At 49.7% G+C, this 20,544-nt stretch overlaps 1 protein-coding gene across 3 annotated transcripts; it reads right to left on the bottom strand.

Annotated features, from left to right (window-relative positions):
- Positions 1-177: 177 nt before the first annotated feature.
- Positions 178-20,463, bottom strand: ep300b (EP300 lysine acetyltransferase b). 3 transcript variants are annotated; one of them, XM_086133208.1, is made up of 30 exons: positions 19,700-20,463; positions 17,627-18,222; positions 16,971-17,150; positions 16,337-16,652; positions 16,003-16,116; positions 15,579-15,821; positions 15,205-15,304; positions 14,974-15,099; positions 14,620-14,737; positions 14,276-14,489; positions 13,997-14,074; positions 13,571-13,656; positions 13,242-13,394; positions 12,613-13,110; positions 12,262-12,513; positions 11,931-12,111; positions 11,379-11,497; positions 9,338-9,577; positions 9,136-9,224; positions 7,984-8,064; positions 7,648-7,704; positions 7,290-7,367; positions 6,865-6,932; positions 6,595-6,745; positions 6,177-6,437; positions 5,897-6,062; positions 5,473-5,640; positions 5,238-5,399; positions 4,797-5,078; positions 178-4,703 (listed from the first exon to the last, which is right to left on the bottom strand). In XM_086133208.1, the coding sequence occupies exons 1-30, from the start codon at positions 19,791-19,793 to the stop codon at positions 1,596-1,598; spliced, it is 8,379 nt and encodes a 2,792-aa protein (XP_085989334.1). In that variant the 5' UTR covers positions 19,794-20,463; the 3' UTR covers positions 178-1,595. The 3 variants fall into 3 exon arrangements, with proteins under 3 accessions (XP_085989334.1, XP_085989336.1, XP_085989335.1); XM_086133210.1 differs by having other exon boundaries at positions 12,262-12,510; XM_086133209.1 differs by having other exon boundaries at positions 12,613-13,107.
- Between the last annotated feature and the right edge of the window lie 81 nt (positions 20,464-20,544).

The following is a 20,544-nucleotide window of genomic DNA, read 5'->3' as shown; positions in this document are numbered from 1 at the left end:
ATCATAGTTAAGATAAGATGAGAAAACCTTTATTAGTCTCGCAATGGAGAAATTCCCGATTCACAGCAGCAAAGTTATGAAAGGAAGAAGTAGAACAACAAAATATACAATTGGTCCACGTTGCGAGATGAAATGCCCACATCAGTCTTTTTATACTCATACTCAACGAGTCATTAATGATTATTTTCTTTTTATTATTTAAAAAAAACAGTATTTGAGTCCACAGTTTTTTTCTTTGTACAGTAAAAAATATTAAATAAACTCCCAAAGTTCTTAGCAGAAAGATAGAGGATGGAATTTGGGGGGGGGGGGGGGGGGGACAATTATCCCCCTGGCAGAGGCAAGCAGGGAGGGGGATGGGGGGAGTCCAAGGGAAGCAGCAACTGGGACGAGGCAGAAAGATGGAGAATGACGCTTCATATCTCCTGCATTCTCCTCATTTCTGTGCAACACAGTTCATTTGGATCGATATTCTCCTTTTGAATCCGAAAGGAGATTTGTAATAAACAACCCCCCCACCCACCCCCAAAAATCAAACGATACAAGGAGCCCATCATGCTCATGTTTCACATCCCAGCCGATGTACTCAAAAGATTACAGGCACACAGGTAACGCAGCCCCCCCTCCCCAATTCTCCCATGCTCCACGAGTGTCTTTTAAGGAAGGAGTGCACACACATTCGAGGGAGAGGGTCTGCTCGTTTGCGAGGGAACGCTCCCTTCCAGCGTGGCAAATAGCGGTTACTGAGGCTGGCGGGGACACGGCAACGTGTCCGCTCGACATGTCAAACTCACAGCAGTCTGTTGACAAACTGCAAGTAAACACTGACATATGATTCCACACCCCCCCCCCCCCCCCGGCCAGACACTCAAACGCACACATACAACTAAAGACACGAAAAGTGAAACAAAAATATCCACAAACCCCATTCGATAACAAAAATAGATTTCTGTAGGAAATGTAGCGCAGTCTCAAGGTACATAACACCCCCACCTAAAAAAAAAAAGACAATAAATAAAGCAAAGCCAAACATAAAAAGGAAGATATGCATCATATTTGGATTGACATGAATAATAATAATACCACTTTCAACGCTGCAAAACCCCAAAACAGACTGAATGGCGGGAAACAATTCAATAACAATAAAAAAAAAAAAAAAGGTTATTTGCATTATTCCACTTCCTCTTTAATTCTTGAATACTTAAAAACATTTCTTAAAAAGGCATTTTCTCCCCTTAACCCTCCAAAAATATTACCTTTCGCGTACTGCCCCCCCCCAATCCCCTTTGTCCATAATTGGCGAAAAAATATATTAAACAGCAATAACTTACAATTCATTTCTTCTAATTTATTTAATGACTGCTTGATTTATTGTTCATCTCCCATAGAAAGTTCAGTTCAAAGCATCTTTAATGAAAACATTTTAAATAACGTTGAATAAGTTTTTGTTTTGTTTTTTTAAAAAAGAGGCTAAGTAATAAAGATAGATACATAAACATAACACTGTCCTGGATGAGTGCAGTTTGTGCGAAGGATCAGAGCTTTTGTTTTTTTGTTTTTTTTCCCCAAGCTCAACATGACACGAAGTAGAATTCCTACATGATGTCTAAAGGGTTGTGACTGATGTTCTGGCCCAGTGGGTCCTGGCCGTTGCCCCCCTGCCCATGCAGAGCCGCCATGCCACTCAGCTGGGATAACATGGCACTCTGCTCCGAGCCAAACTGTTCCAGGGAGCTCTGTTGCTGCTGCTGCTGGGACGAAGGCGGCGGCGGCTGCTGCTGCTGCTGCTGCGGGACCACCATGCCTGGGTGGTGCTGGTTGAGGTGGGCTGGGTGGGGGGAGCCCGTCTGCATCTGGGGCGATATGTGATGAGGGGACGGCTGCGGCTGCATGCGCGGCGACGGGCTCGAGTGCGGCGGCTGCGACTGGGGTCTGGGGGAAGGCTGGGGGGAGCGCACCTGGTTGGCCAGGGAGGTGGGCAGCGTCTGGCCTTGCAGGTGGGGGTGGGGGGACTGGGCCATCTGGGGGGGCTGCTGGGGGCTCATGGGATTGCTGTGCTGCGCCGGCGAGCCCCCGGCACCGAGATGTTGCTGCTGCTGTTGCAGCAGTCTCTGGTGGAGGGCCTGCTGAAGGAGGGCCTGAGAAGGCGGGGGCCCGTTTTGGCTCGTCTGAGGGCCCTGGGGTGCCTGCGGCGGTCCCACGCCACCCCCGCCGCCGGACCCCGAATCGGCCCCGGGTAGGCCGGCCATGGCGTTCTGCTGCTGCATCTGAAGGTGGTGTTGGTGCTGGAGCCGCTGCTGCAGCGCGGCGGCGGCCTGTTGCTGGGCCGAGCCGGGGTAACCCGGACCCTGCTGGCCGGGGGGACCCCCGGGCTGCTGAGGACCTCCTGGGGGGCCCTGTCCCACTGGGGGTGGCTGCATCCCAGGCTGGCCCATGTAACCCTGGCCCTGGGGAGGTTGGGGCTGCTGAAACTGACCGTGATTGAGCCCTATTTGCTGTTGATGTTGTTGCGATTGCTGCTGCTGCTGCTGCTGCTGCTGCTGTTGTTGTTGAAGATGTCTCCTCATGAGCAGCTCTCGAAATTGGGGATTGTTCAGATTGGCCATTTGCGAGCCCTGCCCCTGCAGTCCTCTTCCGCCGGCTTGTTGCTGCTGGAGAGCTGCAACTTGCTGCTGCTGTAAGCCACCTAGCACTGGTCTCTGTTGTTGAATTTGCTGCTGTTGCATCTGTTGTTGCTGTAGCTGAGCCATCGTGGCCATGTTCGCCCCTCCTTGGCTTCCCATGTGCATCGCCGACTGGCCCGCGCTGGCTGCATTCATGTTCACCTGTGGCCCCCCGCCCGCCATAACATTCCCGACAGGCCCGCCGGTGGGTCCGGGACCTCCCTTGTACTTGGAGGCCCTCTGTTTGATAAACGCGGCCATGAGTTGGGGATTGGAGCGCAGGATGTTGAGGACTTGTTGCTGCTGGAGCGGCGAGCTGGGCGAGCGCAGAGTGCGTAAAAGATCCTGCAGGGCGGCCTGGGTGATGTTACTACCCGCACCAGCAGCTCCAGGCCCGGGTCCTGGAAGCACTGCACCAGCAACACCTTGTGGCTGCTGCTGCTGCTGTTGTTGTTGTTGTTGTTGTTGCTGCTGCTGCTGCGCCATAGTCATCATGGCAGTATGGCTCTGAGCTTGCTGTTGCTGCTGCATTTGTTGTTGTTGTTGTTGTTGTTGCTGCTGCTGTGCTACCATCAACACCTGATGGCCCATTTGGTTCATCATGGTCTGCCTTTGCTGGGGCGGAACGCCCTGGCCTGTCCACTGCTGTTGCTGCGGGTTTTGAAGTGGGGCGCCCATCCTCTGCTGTTGAAGTTGAACTTGAGATGGAATCTGTCCCTGAGGAATGTTCCCTTGCTGTTGCTGATGCTGTAGCATGGGCCCGCCGGCGCCAACCATCATCCCAGCCGGAGCGCTCTGCTGCTGCTGCTGCTGCTGCTGCTCCATGTGAGCCCGAGCTGATTGCATCGCAGCTTGGTTTGGTGGCGGCATGCCCTGGGGTCCCACCGCCCCTCCGGTCCCCGGGTGCCCCATGGCCATCTGCTGACCTTGGCCCTGTTGATGATGGGGGTGAGGGGGCATCAGGCCCGCGGCCGCTTGTCTCTGGAGCGCCATCTTCCTCTGGGCGTCGGCGACCCTCTGGATCTTCATTGCGATTTCAACTGCGGCCGGCGGAGGGCCGGAAGGCTGCTGCTGTGCGAGGGCGGGCTGGCCTTGGGGCTGGTTGGGAGGTTGACCCCCGACATTTCCACCCATGACGGGGCAACCGGATTGTTGCCGAGGCGGGGTCGCCGATCCGAGCGCCGGTTTTCCTTGGGATTGGTGGATCGGGGAAGAGCCGGGGGGCCTGCTCGCAAATGCGGGCATGTTAGCGGGGTGCTGGTGGAGTTGCTGATGGTTGCTTCCTGCTCCACTTTGCTGCTGCGCCATCTGGTGCTGATGTTGGGGGGAGTTCATTACGCCCCCGGCGCCTCCTCCACCGGGCATCTGCTGAAACTGGTGGTGCTGCGGAGGCATGGCACCCGCTTGAGGAACTTGTTGAGCCAATCCCGGTTGCGGGACTGCGGGCACGGTCGGAGTTGGCGTCTGAGGAGTCGGAGGTTGAGTCCCGACGGATGTCGGCGTACTGGGCCCGGCGACGCCATTGCTGCCCGGTGACGGCAGTCCCATCGCGACGGGCCCTCCCGGTTGACCCCCGGCGGGCTGCCCCGCCCTCTGCATGCTGGCCATCCTGCGCCTTAACATCTGCGCCTGTTGGAGCCGGTGCTGGAGTTGCTGCTGCCGCAGCTTTTGCTTGATGTTGAGGCAGAAGGGCACGGGACATTTGTTCTCCTGGCAGTGTTTGGCGTGGTAGCAGCACAGCGCAATGAGCTGTTTGCAAATGGGACAGCCGCCGTTGGTCTTGCGCTTGCAGCTTTTGGTGTGCTGAACGACACGCTTCATCTTCTGGCACGACGGCAGCGAGCAGTTGGCGTTGCGGCACTGGCACGCGTGGACCAGCGACTGGATGCAGCGCTGGATGCTCAGGCGCCGAGAGTCTCCCGGACTCTGGGTGGACGCTGCCGCCTGGTTGTTGCTGTCGTCATCCAGCCCGAGTCCCAGCTTGTCCATTTTGTGCTCGTGGCCTTTCACGTTATAGCAGGTGATGCACAAGTCATAGTCCTGGAGGGGGGCGGAAAAGAGTATTGCGATGACCAGAATTTCAGAGGGATCGATTCACGTTCGCGCCAGAATTCGTGCCATCACGATTCTCACCTCACAAACGGTGCAGTGGAAGCGCGTCTCCACGTGGTGTTTACACTCATTGCAAGTGTAGACGAAACGGTCCTGGCTCTGGTTGTGGAGCTCCACCAGCATGCACATGGAACTCCACATGGATCGCCTGAGAGAACTGAACTCCAGATGCTTGTCCCTCGCCAGCGTCAGGAAGGCGTCACGGCCGTCCATCAGGTCGCAGGCCATCAGGGGGTCGGGGTCCGTGATGGGGGGCAGCGAGTTGGCGGTCGGGCCAGCGATGAGCCGGATGACGAAGAAGACCTGATGGGCGGACACGACCGGGTTCAAATGAGAATCCAATCGACGCGTGCCTCGTCTCCCAGCGGAGCGCCGGCGATGAACAAGGCGAGTGATTTCTGGCAGTCTCTGATTGGATAAGAGAAGATTTGCTCTTGCTGTAATCAAATGAGAAGCGCAAACCTCCTTATGTTTCTCCATGGTGGCGTAGAGTTTCTGGGAGAGGTCATTGGACACGTTGGGCATTCCCGGCTTCTTCTTGTTGGCTCGGCTCATGCTGCTCTTGTTCTTGCTCGTCTTTTTATTGTTCTTCTTTTTGGCATTCTTGCTGTCGCCTTTTGTGGCCTGGGGACATTTCAAAGTCAATTTCCGTCTCGAACGAACAAACGAGTGACCGTATCGTGCGACGCACACTTACGTCGGTACTCTCATTGCAGGTACTGTTCTCCTCCCTCTTCCTCTCCTCCTCCTCCTGCTCCAGCTCCTTGATACTCTCCTCCAGGACGTTGGGCCAGAAGTCCCCCTCGAAGTACGGCAGCTCCTTGGCGCTGGTCAGGCGGTCCTCCGTTGCCTGTTTGAAGATATCCTGAGGAAGAAGAAACGGTTCAGAGATTGTTCCAGTCTCCTTTCAAAGAGCCTACCTGTGATTATTGTTGTTATTAAATGTGTTACAGCAGCCGTTTGAGGATGTTGTTTTAGGTTGCGTAATCTCTATGATACCGCTAATTTCCATATAGTCTTTTAATATAAAAAATTTCCACCTGTAAATGAGGGCTCAACTCTAATTGTGACTGCGGAATAAGGATTTGTGCGAGAGAAGACTTAAAAGGCCGCGCTATTACCTTGTAGTCGTGAACTATGCGCTCAGACACCGCCTTGTCCAGCATCCTCTTGTACCACTCCTGCAGCCTTTTTGGTTTGGGGATCTTCTGGTCCGGTGGGTGGCAATGGAAGATGTAATCATCGCCCTCGCTTGGAGGACACGCCCAGATATGGCCTGTTGTAAACCTGAAAAAAATAAAATAAAAAAATCATCATTGACAATATGATTTGAATTCTTCCCAGGTTTGGCTGGGTGTCATCATCTGCGATGCTGCATTCTGCCGTCTCAATGTGACTTACCCGAGCCTCTTTGCATATTCCAGGTAACCAAGCAAGATCTCATGATAGACAGCGGTCCTGAGGTGTCGGGGTTTGAAAAAGTGAACGCTGTCCAGGTAGGAGATATACACTCGTCTCTGGTTGGGAGGTGGGCAGTCAGAGCCGTACTCTTGGACGTGCATTCCGAAAAAACACACATCCGCTCCGTCGACGTCCTCGAATGCAAATAAGGCTTTCATCCTGTACGGGAAAGACTCCGACATCTCCCCGCTGTCCACGAACCTGTTGGAACAAAATGTCAAAAGGCCAATGAGGAGCAAAACTAGTACACCAAGTCTTTTCTCACAAATTAAACAGAAGTGAAACATATTGTGACATTGTAGCCGTACGCTCACATCGGGTTTCCCCGCAGCACAATCGCAAACTTGTGCAATCCTACCTGGACTTCATGCCTGGTTTGACCTCCACCACCTTGTCGGAGACGTGGACCACACGGATGGTGACCTCGCCGGCCTCAGGGTGGTTCTGCCGTTTGATGTAGTCATTGACTCGCGACTCCAAATAGCTCCCCAGCTTGGTCTGAGGAAGCCCTGGGGAAGAAAAAAAAAATATTTAACTGAGATCGGGGGAAGCCTCTGTGCACAGTCAAGGTTTCTGTACACGAGAACTCAAAACCTTCATCTGATAGAGCAATGCACATCAAACTTACTTTTAGCTGCATATTTGTTCTCTTTCCGTGTCTTATTGGCCATCTTGAGGCAGTTGTCGCAGACAAATCTGCATTTGAGGAGGAAGAAAAAAAAAATGAGGGTAAATTTGCAGAAGACGAAACTAACTAAAGCTGACGGGACCAGCTGTATTTAGGGAGAAGGTTAAAAAAAAATATATATATATATATACATGTATATATTTAAAAAAAGATTACAATTGCAAAAAACTCTTTCTAAAGCTGACTGGCACATAAAAATGGAAACATCTGTGTGGGTCTATGTACAATGGTACAATTTGGGATGCATCTCAAATTCAAATGTTTTAGGTTGAGAGGGAAGAAATTTCATCTGTGCTGTCTGTTACACATACGGTACATTTGACAATAAAGTTTATCCAATCCAAAGCGTTCGGATGCTTGCTCACCCTGAAGGCCAAATGGTTTCATTATGCAGGACGCAGATCTGGTGCATTTTACGACCGCAGTCGCCGCATTCCACAAGCCTGAGCAAGGAGGGGGGGGGGGGGGGGGGGGGGGATGGAGGACAATAAGACCATCAGTTGGGGAGTGCGATGGAACGTATTCCTTCTTCCCCAGCGCCGAAGAAGTAATAAGTCGAACAAACCAAACCACATTACCAGTTGCTTTAATAAATGTTGAAAAAAGAGCCTCATTTAGATGAATTTTGAAAGATGAGGTCCATCGGCGGGAGCTCATGATCACGACACGATTGGCACAGGTAAAAATGAGCGGAAATTTGTCAAGGCCGACACGGGGACTTACAACTCGGGGTCAAGAGTGTCATTCTTCTTTCGCTGGAATTGGTCTTTGTTGATGGACCTGTCAGAAAGACCAGGAAAACCCGGCATTAAGCATCTTTCCGGGTGCCGTTGCCAGATACGACGAGGTCACAAAATACGCTCCGATACATAGCAAGTGTTCCCGTCGTGTGGCGAGGTCAAGTATAGACGCAAGTCAAGAATACACAGAAGTCAACCGCCATGTCGGCAAATGCAACGGTGATGAGGATCTCAAACAAGACGCCGCGAGATAGCACAGTTAAGGAGACGATTGACGCTCATCCGGAAAAGCGAGTGGGTATCGAGGAGAGAAACTCACGTCTGGGGCTGGGAGGGGTCGTCGCCCAGGGAGACACTCTCGCCCTGGATTTCGTTGAAACACTTCTCACAGAAGTGGTACCTGTCAGCAAGAAGCCCATATTTTGGTGAACTACACCGTTTGCCATCAGCACAGCCAATCACAGAGAGGGCGCGGAGAAGCAGCCGCCAATCAGCGCAGGGGCGGGGCAGGCCAGGGGGGCGTACACACAGGAGGAGGCAGAGGGCAAGGAAGGTCGTCGCCAGCAGCCAATCGTGATGCAGAAGTGTGGCGCGGGCAGGTGTTTTGATTTTGAGCGTAAATTTCGGAGCGGATGATTGGTCACACCAAAGCAGGCCAATGCAGACATCACAAGCGTTAAAATAAGACAAAAAAAAAAAAAAAAACAGGGAGGGAGAGAAGGGGAGGGGGGGAAGGGAGGTCAGAATGAATATTAAAAAAAAGCGTGAAATAAATTGTGACAGATCAGAAGGGGATAATGGAGGGATCGGGGGTAGAGGGGGGGGGGGTGAGGGAACATTGTGTGAACAACAACCAACAGAGGACAGAGAGCCAAGGCAAAGCAAAGATTAGCATCAGACGTTCAGTGGTAAACAACAACATTACAGCAAAACGTGAGAGACCACTCGGAGCTGTGGAGGACGACAAGGGATCGCTCTTCAAAACATGAGGGTGGATGAGGAGAAATATTATGGTTGAGCAACAACAACAAAAAAAAGGGACCCATCATCCTTTCGGTGGATTTATAAAGTGGGAAATCTCTCTCGAGCGGTGAGCACGGTTACCGCCCCACTCCTTCAAGCGCGTAACCTCCCTTGCGGGGAACCGCGACAAATTAGTAGCCGACGTCCAAGTCGGGTAGCCCACTTTATGAATGCGCAACGCAAGGAAAATCCAAATGGTGAGCTATGGAGATGGAGACGGTGGCAGGGTGACATTTGAAGCCAAATTAAAACTCTTTTGTGGATTCTACCACATCAATGATACAAAAGCGCTGGAAATAGTGTTCGCTCGCGTGGAAGGTACAAGAAGAACTTGAGCTGAATTTACTGGTTGGACTGTTGTGGCTCATGTCACCGGGGTTTTAGAATCCCAATGCCAAATGATTATTTGCATGTGCACTTTGACTCCCAACGAGCAAACTGCCCTTACCTGTTCTGGTAGCTAAAATAAGCAGCATCGCGTTGGATCGTGCATAACTGTTTTCCGTAGCAGCAGAGCGTTTGGGGGGAAAACTCAAACTGGAACGAGAAAGACATTTAAAAAATTTTTTAAAAGACACGACAGCTTTTGGGAGCATATTCATCACGGAATAAACAATTTTTGGTTGATTTTCTCGATGATGTGTCCTGACCTTCCTTCCACAGCAATATCCGAGGCTCTGCATGACAGGATCGATCTCGGTCTCAAACACCTCAGCCAGCTTGGAGCAGTACTTGTAGACGCGGGACGTCTTGCGGTTGTACAACCAGGCATTGTTGAACATCAGCCAGATATCTTCCACGTACTGCCACGGCTCTTGGTACTGTCCGGTGTCCAGTTTCCGCTTGATGGTTGACAGGTCCATGGGGTTCTTCACGATGTCAAAGTAATCCTGGTTCGGAAAAGGCGCCGTCCGGATTACAAAAAATAAAAATTTTTAAAAAAAATCAGGCGGAGGTGAACGGTGTAGAAATGGAGGAGGTTGAAAGTTTGGAGGGGGAGAAGAGAGAGCACGTCCAAGAGGCCAAGATGAAGCGGGCGGGGGATCAAGAGCGCCATCATCAGCGACGTTCAGGCATTGCGGTTGGACCAGAGTAGGGAGAGAAGAGGGTGCAGGGGGACAATGTTGTTGAGCACTGCAGAAAAGAGGGTTTGTGTGCAAACAGAGAGGCATGACAACTTCGGCCCTTTCGCTCTTCGCTTTGCACCCTGCCGTATACATTTCTGCCTGTACGGACAACCGTGAGTCGGCAAACTGCTTGGAGAGATTATTTTTTCCATTAAAAGGTGGCTGTTGACGAAGGAGTGTTTTTTTGCAATGTTGCACTTGCACATCGTGCACTATTCGCAAAACGTTGGAACTATTGGGTGAAATTTTAAGAGGAAGCTAAAATCAACAATAACATTTTACAGGCGAACCTAAATTGACGTCTGAACTTTTTCCCGCTCGACCAACTTTATATTCCAGCTAATATTCAATTCAACATTTCTGTACTTTTTGCTCAACTTGTTCTCTTGCAAAGAGTCAAGCAAGAAAAAACAAAAAATAAAGTGGCTGGCTCAGAGCCCAAGCAGCTAAAGTCAACGCACGTTCAAGGGGGTGCAAAACTAAGAACTGAACCGAGCAAAACGGCAAAAAGCAGACAAAGCTTGACGGGTTTGTTTTTTTTTAGCAAGATGGTGGTTGGCTTTCACATTGCCAGCAGCGTGAGCTCAAGGTGGCGTAGGTCAAGCCAACCAAAGAGCAGTTGCTACGCATTCTTAATACCACGATTAGTTTTTGATACATACTGTATGACGCAATACCAAATATATTTTTGGAAACGTATGTCAGCTATGTATTTGTAGCAGCCTAACTCAAGAGAGGCAGTTTAGAGGTCTGTTCATGTCAGCCAGTGGTCGTGCCCGTTAATGACTATGAATCAGTTTCACGTGAAGCAATGTCTGGCAGGAGAAGCACACACAAAGTACTCAATATGATCGATTACTGCCCCGCCTCTACACACTGCCTACGAACACGCTGCTACTGGTGAGGAACTGAACTAGAAAGCAAGCGATGGAGCACAAGAATGGCCGAGACACCTTATGATTCACAAAAAGCTTTAAAAAAAATGGCAAATGAGTCTTTGGGATAAACAAAAGCAATTGGCTTATGAACATTTTAAAAAAACTGTTCCACAAATTCGATACCAACACTTTCATATCGATTTGCGTGTTATGAAAGTTTGACAATCTTTATCCAATTTATGAACGGCCAAGTTTAGGCCTAAAATATATTGTATCAACTTATGCGCGTACCCAAAAACGAACACCTTGCCCCGTAACAGCATTCATCATCTCGTTGTGCCGTGTCGAAATGAAACGTTCATAAGAGTAATTGCTTTGATTTACAGATGCGTCGCTGAACGAAGCGACAGCAACATACACCCAAAATCTCATTTTCTTCAAACTTTGACATGCAACGGAATAAAAAGAATGAAGGCACTGTAGCCAGATGAGGCCAAAGCACATTACAAACACTTACTAGCAATGACAAAGACGGGGAGAAAAAAAAATGATAGAAAGTTTGAAAGACGAAAAAATGTGATTTAAAAAATATTTTTTAAAAACAACATTTTTAGAGGAGTTGAAGCAAAATGGCAGCCAGTGCAGTCCCTTACCAGGTTAGTTTTGTTACTAGTTCGAATACGTACGGGTATTCCCAGTAACTGGGGGTCCACCGGCTGACGGAAGGGGAGGGACTCGGGGTCCTGCCGGTACAAAGCCTCCAAGGTGGGCATCAGAGCCTGACGCAGCTCCTCAGGCTTGAAAACTGGACCGAAAGGAGAGCGAGAACAACAAAATGAGGCAGGAAAGAAAAAAAATCATCTTTTTTTTTTTTGAAATGTTGCTACTTTGACTTGGACAAGGCACGATGCAATCGGTGGACTTGGTCTTCATGATGCAAGCATGAAGTGCTATGAGGAAGAAGTTGGCACGCCGCCGGCTGGGCGCCGGGTCACATTCGAGTGATGGACGTGACCAGTTTTATTGGCCGAACTGAATTATTCGACATTCCAATTATTCACTTTAACGGCTCGTTTTGTTGGCGTAGCGGCTGCCATGTGGAATGATGTTTTTGTCACAGAGCCACATGATTCCGTGGTTAGATCCACATCGCGATGCGTCAACAAATCAATTATTCCTCGCACTATTAGCTACTTTGTGTTATGTAATTCGTGGTTGCTTAAAAAGGGTGGACTTACTTTTCTTCTTGCTCTGAGTGCTGGCCGGGGAGCCCGCAGATGCCTCGTCTTGCTCTTTGGGCTCTTTTTTCACCTCCGGCTTCTTATCTTCTCCAACTTCCACCGACGAAGACGCAGAGGATGACGAGGTCTCCATGGCCTCTGCTTTGCATCCGTCTTGGGATAAATTCTCTTTCTTGATCTGGGGTAACCACAGGTTTTATTCTTCTCGGTAAGAAACGAATGGAAAAACGCAGGCCAGCACATTTAACTCAAAAGAAACCAACGGGGGGGGGGGGGGGGCATTTGTCATGTTGAAGGCGTGCTGAGCCTAAGGACAGTCTTTACTTACCTCAAGCTTCTCCTCGGCTTTATCGTCAGGCTCGACTTTGCCCGTCTTCCCCAGAGATTTTCCGTCTCCTTGGGTTTCATCTCCTTCTTCCTCTTCTTCCTCCTGTTTTTTCAGTTCCATTTTGATATCCTCTTGGACGGGAGCGGGACCTTCCTGTGGGGCGAGCTGGGAACTTGGATCAGTGCTGCTGCTGACCGAGGCTGGTGAAGACACCTGACCATCCGTTGTGACAGGAAGCTTCGGAGACAGCTGCTAGAAAATGTTTTTTTTTTAAAAGTCAGGGTCAGATGACAAAACTTTTCTTTGTCCATTTAAAAAAAAAAAACAGGGAGTAAGGGCGAATCTACTCACTGGAGTTGGTGGCAGCTGTAGTGGCACGTGTGCATTTTGAATAGGCACCAAAGAAGCCTGAGCTGGCTGGGGGGCTGAGGTAGTGGCACCCCCAAGAGTCTGCGGTGGAAGCTGATGAGCCTTCTCGGAGCTCCCCGCCTGCCCCGGGAGTTGCTGCGGCTGAGATGCTTGCTGTTGATTCTGAGGAGGCAGCTGGGGTGTGCTCGGGGTCGGCGGGCGCGGCGTCTGAGAACGAGGTAACGCGGGAGTTGTCTGATGAGGTTGAGGCGTTAAGCTGCGTGCTGGTGAAGGAGAGTTTGTTCGCATGGGCGGGCAGTGAGGAAATGCGTTGGGCTGGTTCGACGCGGAGGATGGAGGCAAGTTGGGCAGCGGGCCTGTACCGCAGACACCGCTCGTTCCCATGGAGCCGCAGGAGGCCGCCGAGCTCGGGGCCGGGGTGGCGGACTGAGCCGAAGGGCTGCCGGCTGGTAGTGAAGGTGGGGTTGACATCTGGTTCTGCTGCCGAGGACACAAAGATGAAGAAGAGGATCGTCAGAACAATGCCCACTTGGGCGATTTCGTTTTGATCCCCTTGATTAGGCGTAGCTCTCGTCGTCAAGCTTCACCATCTCTGGCCCGAAATCTTTTACCAGCGGCACAGAAGCCTGTGATCCTGGCTGGTTCACACCAACGGGACCAGAACCAAGACCTGGACTGGACCCGGGAAACTGGCCTGGTGGGAGGTACTGGTTCTGTAGCTGTGTGGCATTTGGTTGACCCATCCTTGTTGATCCCATACCCATCTAAAAAGGGAGACAATGACACAGTTGCTTAAATATAAAATTCCATCCTGTTTTTTGTCTTATCGCAGATTTTCTTGATGAGATTTTATCTTCAAAAGACTCTCTTTTCACTTTGTGTATTTTTCAACATACTCTAATACCAAAATGGACATTCAAGAGAGAGATTTTATACGCACGTGGTTCATCGGAGCACTGAGTGAAAGCGGAGGTGTTGACCTTTGACCCATTGACTGCATCCCCATCGGGCCAAACTGGTTCATTCCTACATGGCAGAGAGGAGTAAGTTGAGATTTTACTTTTATTTTATTTTTTGAAATCAAGGTGATAAAAGGGCTTAAAAAATATTAGATAACATTCACAGTATTGTCACATTTAGAAATGAACATCAAAGCAAGCAGATGTGGGTGGATGAACACCAAGAACAATGGGTGATCGTCCATCGTGAGCCGCTTAATAGCGAGGTCACATTGCAGGTTTTCTTGTCTTGTCTGATTTCAACGGAGCGAAGAAACCCTTTATGCCGCCATCTCGACCACAATTATCAGAGAAAACGTTCAACATCAGCTTTTGCTCATCGAACCAGGACTGTCCCTACCACTCACCTGCTGGGCTCTGCATCCTATTTGCCATCTGATTTGGTCCTCCGGCTCGGATCATGGACGGATCAGCATGAGGACCATCTGGCGGGGTGACAAGTTGTGAGAGAAACTCCAGATTTTATCTTCAGCGAGACAGAATATCATCAGGGCACGTCTTCCTCCGCATGTTTTAATTACCCGATTTATTTGAAGATCGTGAAAATCTGGTTTGATTTATTTATTATGGACACTGGTACACAGAGGAGCATTTAAGAAGTGAAAAAAGGAGGTATGTATCCTTACTTGGAGGTTGCCCTGGGGCCATGGGGGGCTGACCCAGGCTGAGAGGCCCCTGCGGGAAGCCCGAAGAGGCCAAAGCCGAGGACGCCAAGCCCGAAGACGCCAAGCCAGGTTGCCCCGGCATCATTCCCTGCTTTTGGAGACGTGTCCTCCTCTTCTCCTCAAGCTCCTTTTGGATCTTGTAGATCTTTTCTGCCAGAAGGTGGTAGTACTCCGCCTTGAGACGAGGAGCGGACAGAAACAAAGAATGTCGCAGCCCAGTGAAACATAAATAATGACGGACAACCACAATTTTGGTTGGTGCTCTGACTGGATACAAAAAGCGAAGTGGCGGTGTTGTCGTTTACCCGACTGTTGGCCGACTCATACATGTCCCCCTCTACTTTTCGAGCGTACGCCACCAGATTTTCCATCCGCCGGTCCTTCAGAGCAGCTGGGTCAGGAGTAGGAAAGATGGCCTGCACACTGCTCGCAAACAAATAAATACAAAAGGCAAGTGAAATCGAGTGAGAAAAAAAAATATCAAGATGTTGCCAAAGTTGTTTTGGCAGATAAAAATGATAGACAGATAACGTAGCCGATATTTTGATCAACTAACATGAAATGAAAATGAGTGTTGGTTGTCAAAATGCTGAGGCTGAAGTACTGCAATATTCTTTTTTTTTGGGGGGGGGGGGCATTGAAGTGCTGGGGAGACTCACAGCTTGTGCACAAGGTGGTTGCGCAGGTCTTGCGTGATGTCTTCGTGCCAAGACTTCCTCATGGCTGCCGAGGGAGGAGCTGCAGTGGGCATGGATCCCAAGTTCCCCACACCATCGTTGACCAAACTGTGGTCAGGGGGCCATGGGGGAACGCAATAGAGACAACGTTAAGTATGTTGAGCACAAGCTGTCCGATTTCAGAAATGTGACGCGAATGTCAAGTAGTCCTACCTCTGCGCGTTTAGACTGTTTTGCAACATGGCATCTGGTAGCAGGGACGCCTGATGGTTGGGGGGCTGCACTCCACCATTCACTCCCATCGAGTTTCCTCCTGGGTCGAAAGATTTCAAAAACAAGCCTTGCAGGTGAGTTAACCCCTGTACTGCTTTGACTTACAGGTTTAATTCGTTCCATAACCGAGCTTGTATCTCAAGTTACTTGTATGATGGGACCTTGACTTGCGAGTGATCCCAACAGTTTTTGGGTTTTTTTTTTGGATACACGATGTCGCTGTGCGCAGGAAAAACTTGTACAGCGGGCCACTCTTAAGTCAAGATACCAGAGTACCGTACATGCAAATGTTCACGAAGAGCAAACAAACGAACCCATGACATTCAGATTCCGCATCGCGGCTTGCCCCTGCATCCCCTGGTTAGGCATGTTGGCCTGGGGGGGCTGCGGTTGCATCTGGTTGCCCTGGTAGGTAAGACCAAGCGCGGCGTAGGCCCTCTCGATGGAGCTGGGGTCGATCTGATTTGGTGGGTTCAGATTTGGAGTATTGGACTGGCCACCCGGTACTCCTGAACCTAAAGAGTTCACCAAAGCGAGCCCCGCACTACTGACAAGAGCTGTCGTGATGGGAAGATACAGAGGGCAAGATTGGAGAACAAACAAAGGATATGCACCCGCGGTGTCTGTCGAATTCTGGTATGACCGCGAGTCATAATTTCATGCGTACAGAACCAAAGTCTGGTGTTGAAAAAGAAACATGCACATCCATCCAATGCGGCGACCCGGAGGACCACTCACATTGCTGGTTCCTCTTGTCTCCGGCGTTTTTCAAAGGCAGGCACACAGGACAGTCATGTCTCGTGCAATTCTTCCAATGAGAGATGATCTGTCTCGATGAGGCACAATGCGCCACTAGGACGGAAAGGAAGACGACGGAGGGAAGTTTAAAGATGAGGAGGAAAAGGAAAAAAATGACTACTCAGGAAGGGAAGAACATTGAAAAAGGCACAAATGATACGCAACACATGATAAATGACTGTATTTCAACATAGTGACAACCGGTAAGGAAAAATGGTCACGCTGTGACGATAACAAATACCCTCAAACGAGCAGTTCGCAGCAATCAACTCACCCTGGCAGGATTTGCCAGCTTGGCAATGAGTCATATGGTTGAGGACGTTCTTCATGGTGCGACAGTGAGGAAGGTTGCAGTGCCTCACTTCCCCATTGGCTTGCTCCCTTCGCTGGCACTTGTGCGCGTGGAGCAGGAGGACCAGCTGCTGTTGAATAAGCTTCCGCTTCTCCGGGTCTGCTGTAGGGGGCGCCGTGCAGGGACCTGCCCCCACAGCGCCCAGTCCGACCTGAGCTGCTCCCGCTGCCGCCGCCGCAGCAGCAGCTCCGCCAACTGATACGCTGCCGATGCCTGGAGGTTGCTGCTGTTGAGGCATCTTAGGGACAAGAGATAGAACCTTGATTTTGAGATTCCTGACATCTTTTAAAAGGCAAGATGACAGGTGCCTGCAATTTCACACAAGTGGACATGGTTTGGCGGTCCATAGCAGCGAGGCAAGGAAGAGTCGGAGGCTGCCGCCTCCAGTGCCTCTCCTGTCTGGCGCAGGGAGAACAGGCAAACTCCAAACAGCTCGGCCCACGATCAATCCCAGGACCGACTCAACCTTGCTGCCGTGAGTATGCAGTTATGACCTCAGGACTGCGGTGTCGTGGGTAAATGATCCAATTTTTTAAAAAATATATATCATTCTTACCATTCCAGGCATGCCTTGACCTGTTGGCACCTTCTTTTCCATGTTCAACTGGCTGGCCATATTGTTGGCCATTCCAGCCTTATTCTGGAGTTGTGGGCTCAGCCCTGCTCCAGGCAGCCCCTGGCCAGCAGACTGACCAAACGGACCACCATAGGGGCCCGCATTGGCAATCATGTTCATCTGCGGGAGGTGAGGAGAAAACCAAGAGACTGAAAGAAGATAAGAGCCGATGCATTTGGACCAACCAAGCTAACACATTGAGTTTGCTGCAAAAACTAAAAGATAAATATACAGTATGAATAAACAAAAGGACGTTATTTTTTTTTCGGAACTGGTCGTGATTAATCTACTAAAAGTAGGCCCACCTAATCCAAAATGCGTTAGTCGTCAGAATATTTAAAAGCCTTGGCTTAACTTCAGGACTAATTAATAAAAGCTGTCCATTGTGATTTCTTTTATTTTTTTTCCATTCGGTATTTATTCATTTTTGCAGCAATCCCCGACTCTATAAAAAAGCAGCGGAGTGCAACAGTTCAAATGAAAAGAAATGCAACCATGCGTTCTGCGCTTCACGGCTCACTATTTGCTTTTCAACAGTAAGTCATTGCATTGGAGTAAGTGACATTCAGAATTTAGGTTCTTCAGAGTGTGTTTACCTTGTTCAGTGCTCCCGGTTGCTGTGGTCGTATCCCTGGCTGACCACCGGCACCCATTTGCTGAGCAGCCTGCTGCTGCTGTAGCGTTTCGGCTAAAAGATTACTGCTGTTACCCATGCCTGCACTGGCGGGGTAACCCATTCTTGACGAGCCGTTCATCACGTGACCCGCCATCAGGCCTTGCTGTTGCTGTCCATTGCTGGCTCTCTGGGCACCCATCATAGCAGTTGTCCGATTCAGCGATGCCACCCCTCCGACCATCCCAACTTGCTGCATTAGTCCGGTTTGTTGCTGCTGGCCCTGGGGAGACATGCCCTGAGGTGCACCAGGGGAGATGCTGACACCTCCCAGTCTGCCCATGGAAGCCCCTGGTCCGGTACTGTTGGAGGTGGGGCCACCTTGCTGCGATGGTCCACCAGTACGCAAAAGTTCAGACAACTGTTTGTGTTTTGCAGCAGCATCCTGGCCTCCCACCCCAATTCCGCCGAGACTAGTATGGAGTTGGTTGATGTCCCCTCCATTGGACAGCCCCAGGTCTGAGGAGCTGATGAGTTCGTCTGGGAGGTCATGCTCGAGGTCAAAGAGTGAACCAAAATCTAGAGGCAACAAAGTCACAATTTACCACCCAATATAATAAAGAGGGATATGATTAAACCGCCAGAGCGGTCCTGTCACTTTCAAAGTCTCAGGACTTACAGACATTTCCCAAGTCACACAAAGCTGACTCAGATTTGAAAATGATCTTTGTTTTAATTTCCATTCATTTTCTAATACTAGGACTCTAGCTGCCTCATCACTTATTATTCTGAGCATTAGTTTATTGGTAGATTTTACATCATGAATGGTGGCTCACAAAACTACTAAATGAATGCGAGACTAAACGTTACTTTATTTCTTAGTACATAGTAGTAAAGTTGTAACAATTATTACTATCAATAGAAATCATGAAACACTTGTGTTGCATGACTGTCCTCGCCTCCAAAAGGTATAGTTCTCTTGTAGTAATGGCAAGGGTCAAAACAAGCGTAAAGTTTGTGTCTGTGCATAAACAGTGTCATCATTGCCTCAGTCTACGATTAAGTTGAGAGCAATCCAAATGATCTAGAAAAGTGAAGATCGATTGTGAAGCAGCGGAGCATTGTCACTGCGCTGGCAGACAATGGAGGGAGAAGCAGAAGGGCATTGTCGGGAAAACAAAAGTGAAAACCACTTGGCCTTTAGACACTGAACAGGACATTTTTGAAATGCTCGATAATTCCCTCATAACGCGGTATTTAACAAAAAAAAACACAACAACAGACGACGTGTTCTGTTTGAATTCAACGCTTTGCACAACTTCAATCAAGTATCGAACAAAGGTTAGCTGCTTTACGACAATTTGGCTAAACGTCTCGTGCACTGAACGTATGACCAACAAATCTTGCCTCGCAAAAACAAACAGCGGTGATGGCCGCAAAGAAAAGCCTCGTTCTGGCGATCGATGCGGTTGAGCAAATCAGCGCTGATGTGTTTAGCTAGCCGGCTAACGAGAGCAGACGAGCCGGTGGCTGCAGTGGGGTTTTTTTTCTTTTCTTTTTTTAAACACGCTCGTCAGCTAGCCCATTCTTGTAGCGTCACTTTCTCTCAAAAGCTATTATATAGACTAATGTTTTTCGTGTATGTGCTTAAGAGATTGTTTAATTTTACATACGCATGGTAACGTCCGTCCATTTTGTTCACTTTTAAAGCAGAACATGAACTTTGACGGCGATCGGAGTGACTTGACTCTCCCATTGTTTGGAGGTGGATCTTGTCGTCGTTAGCTTAGTTAGCGCATCGATGCTAACGCTTCAAAACATCACCGGGACAAAGTTGATCGTGCCGTCAGCTGCACTTGGGGTTAGATCTCTGGCACCAAACTTCCACCCGAAACCTCGAGGAAACCCACTCACACGTTGAACAAGTTGTTAATGTACGTTTGTGTCAAATCAATTCGTGCAACTCTGCAGGGATTGCAAGATGAGTAACTAATAAACGCACACTCTCGAGTTTTTGTCTCGTCGTAAACAAAATGGATACGAAATCTTTACGTACCGTTTCCATCACTTGCAGACACGGAGAGCGCTGGAGAGGACAGCTTTGGCCTCTTTGCTGAAGGCGGGCCGGACTCCAGGACATTATCGGCCATATTTTTGAGAAATTCAAAAAGGGAAAAAAAGTTTTAGATCCACAGCGGGCAACGTGTTCCCTTATTTGTGCTTTCTAATCCGAAATGCTTCTGATCGTCCCCCCACCGCTTGGGGGACGGGAGGGGAGAAGACGGCTATGTTGAAGTGTTCCACCGCTCTCCGTCTCGGTTTATTCCAGTGTGCAGAGATCTGCCCCCCTCCCCTGGCGGAGAGTTTTTCTTCGCAGATTTGAACAGAAGGAGGTGGGAAGGTGGAGTCGACGTGCGGCCCACTGACAACCTCATGTAGCTTGTACTGCGACACGATAATTGTCCCGGGATCCGTCTTTCGTCGCTTGCTCGGTCTTATCCGCCATTGTCGGCGGGGAAATCCGGTCGTTCGGTCCGAAACGCTCCGGCGCGACGTCCTAAAGGGAATCCCAATAAACACTTTTGCGGGCAGCGCTTTTCTCACACGACAGAGGGAGAATCCTCGGTTGCGTTGCCAATTTCCCTCAGATGGATATACATCTCTGCAGATTTCGAGATCTTAAAAGGCAATTAACCGGTGCGTTGCGGAATGGTTTAAGTACTGCTCCCGTGGAAGGAGAATTGCAAAATGCTGCACAGGGACGTATAAGAATAGTGTCTGCTCAGAGAAAACTAAAATGGTCATGCGTGAGATTGATCGGTGCACTTGAGTGTTTGAATCATGCAAGGCACTGGGTATACGAGAACGGGCTCACATTGCACATCTGCTGGTTGCAACCCC

This window comes from Hippocampus guttulatus, chromosome 16 (assembly GCF_054856545.1).
Source record: "Hippocampus guttulatus isolate MCC_2025c chromosome 16, RoL_Hgut_1.0, whole genome shotgun sequence".
NCBI lineage: Eukaryota > Metazoa > Chordata > Actinopteri > Syngnathiformes > Syngnathidae > Hippocampus > Hippocampus guttulatus.
Note: the sequence above shows the minus strand (reverse complement) of the source record. Positions and strands in the feature narration are given on the sequence as shown.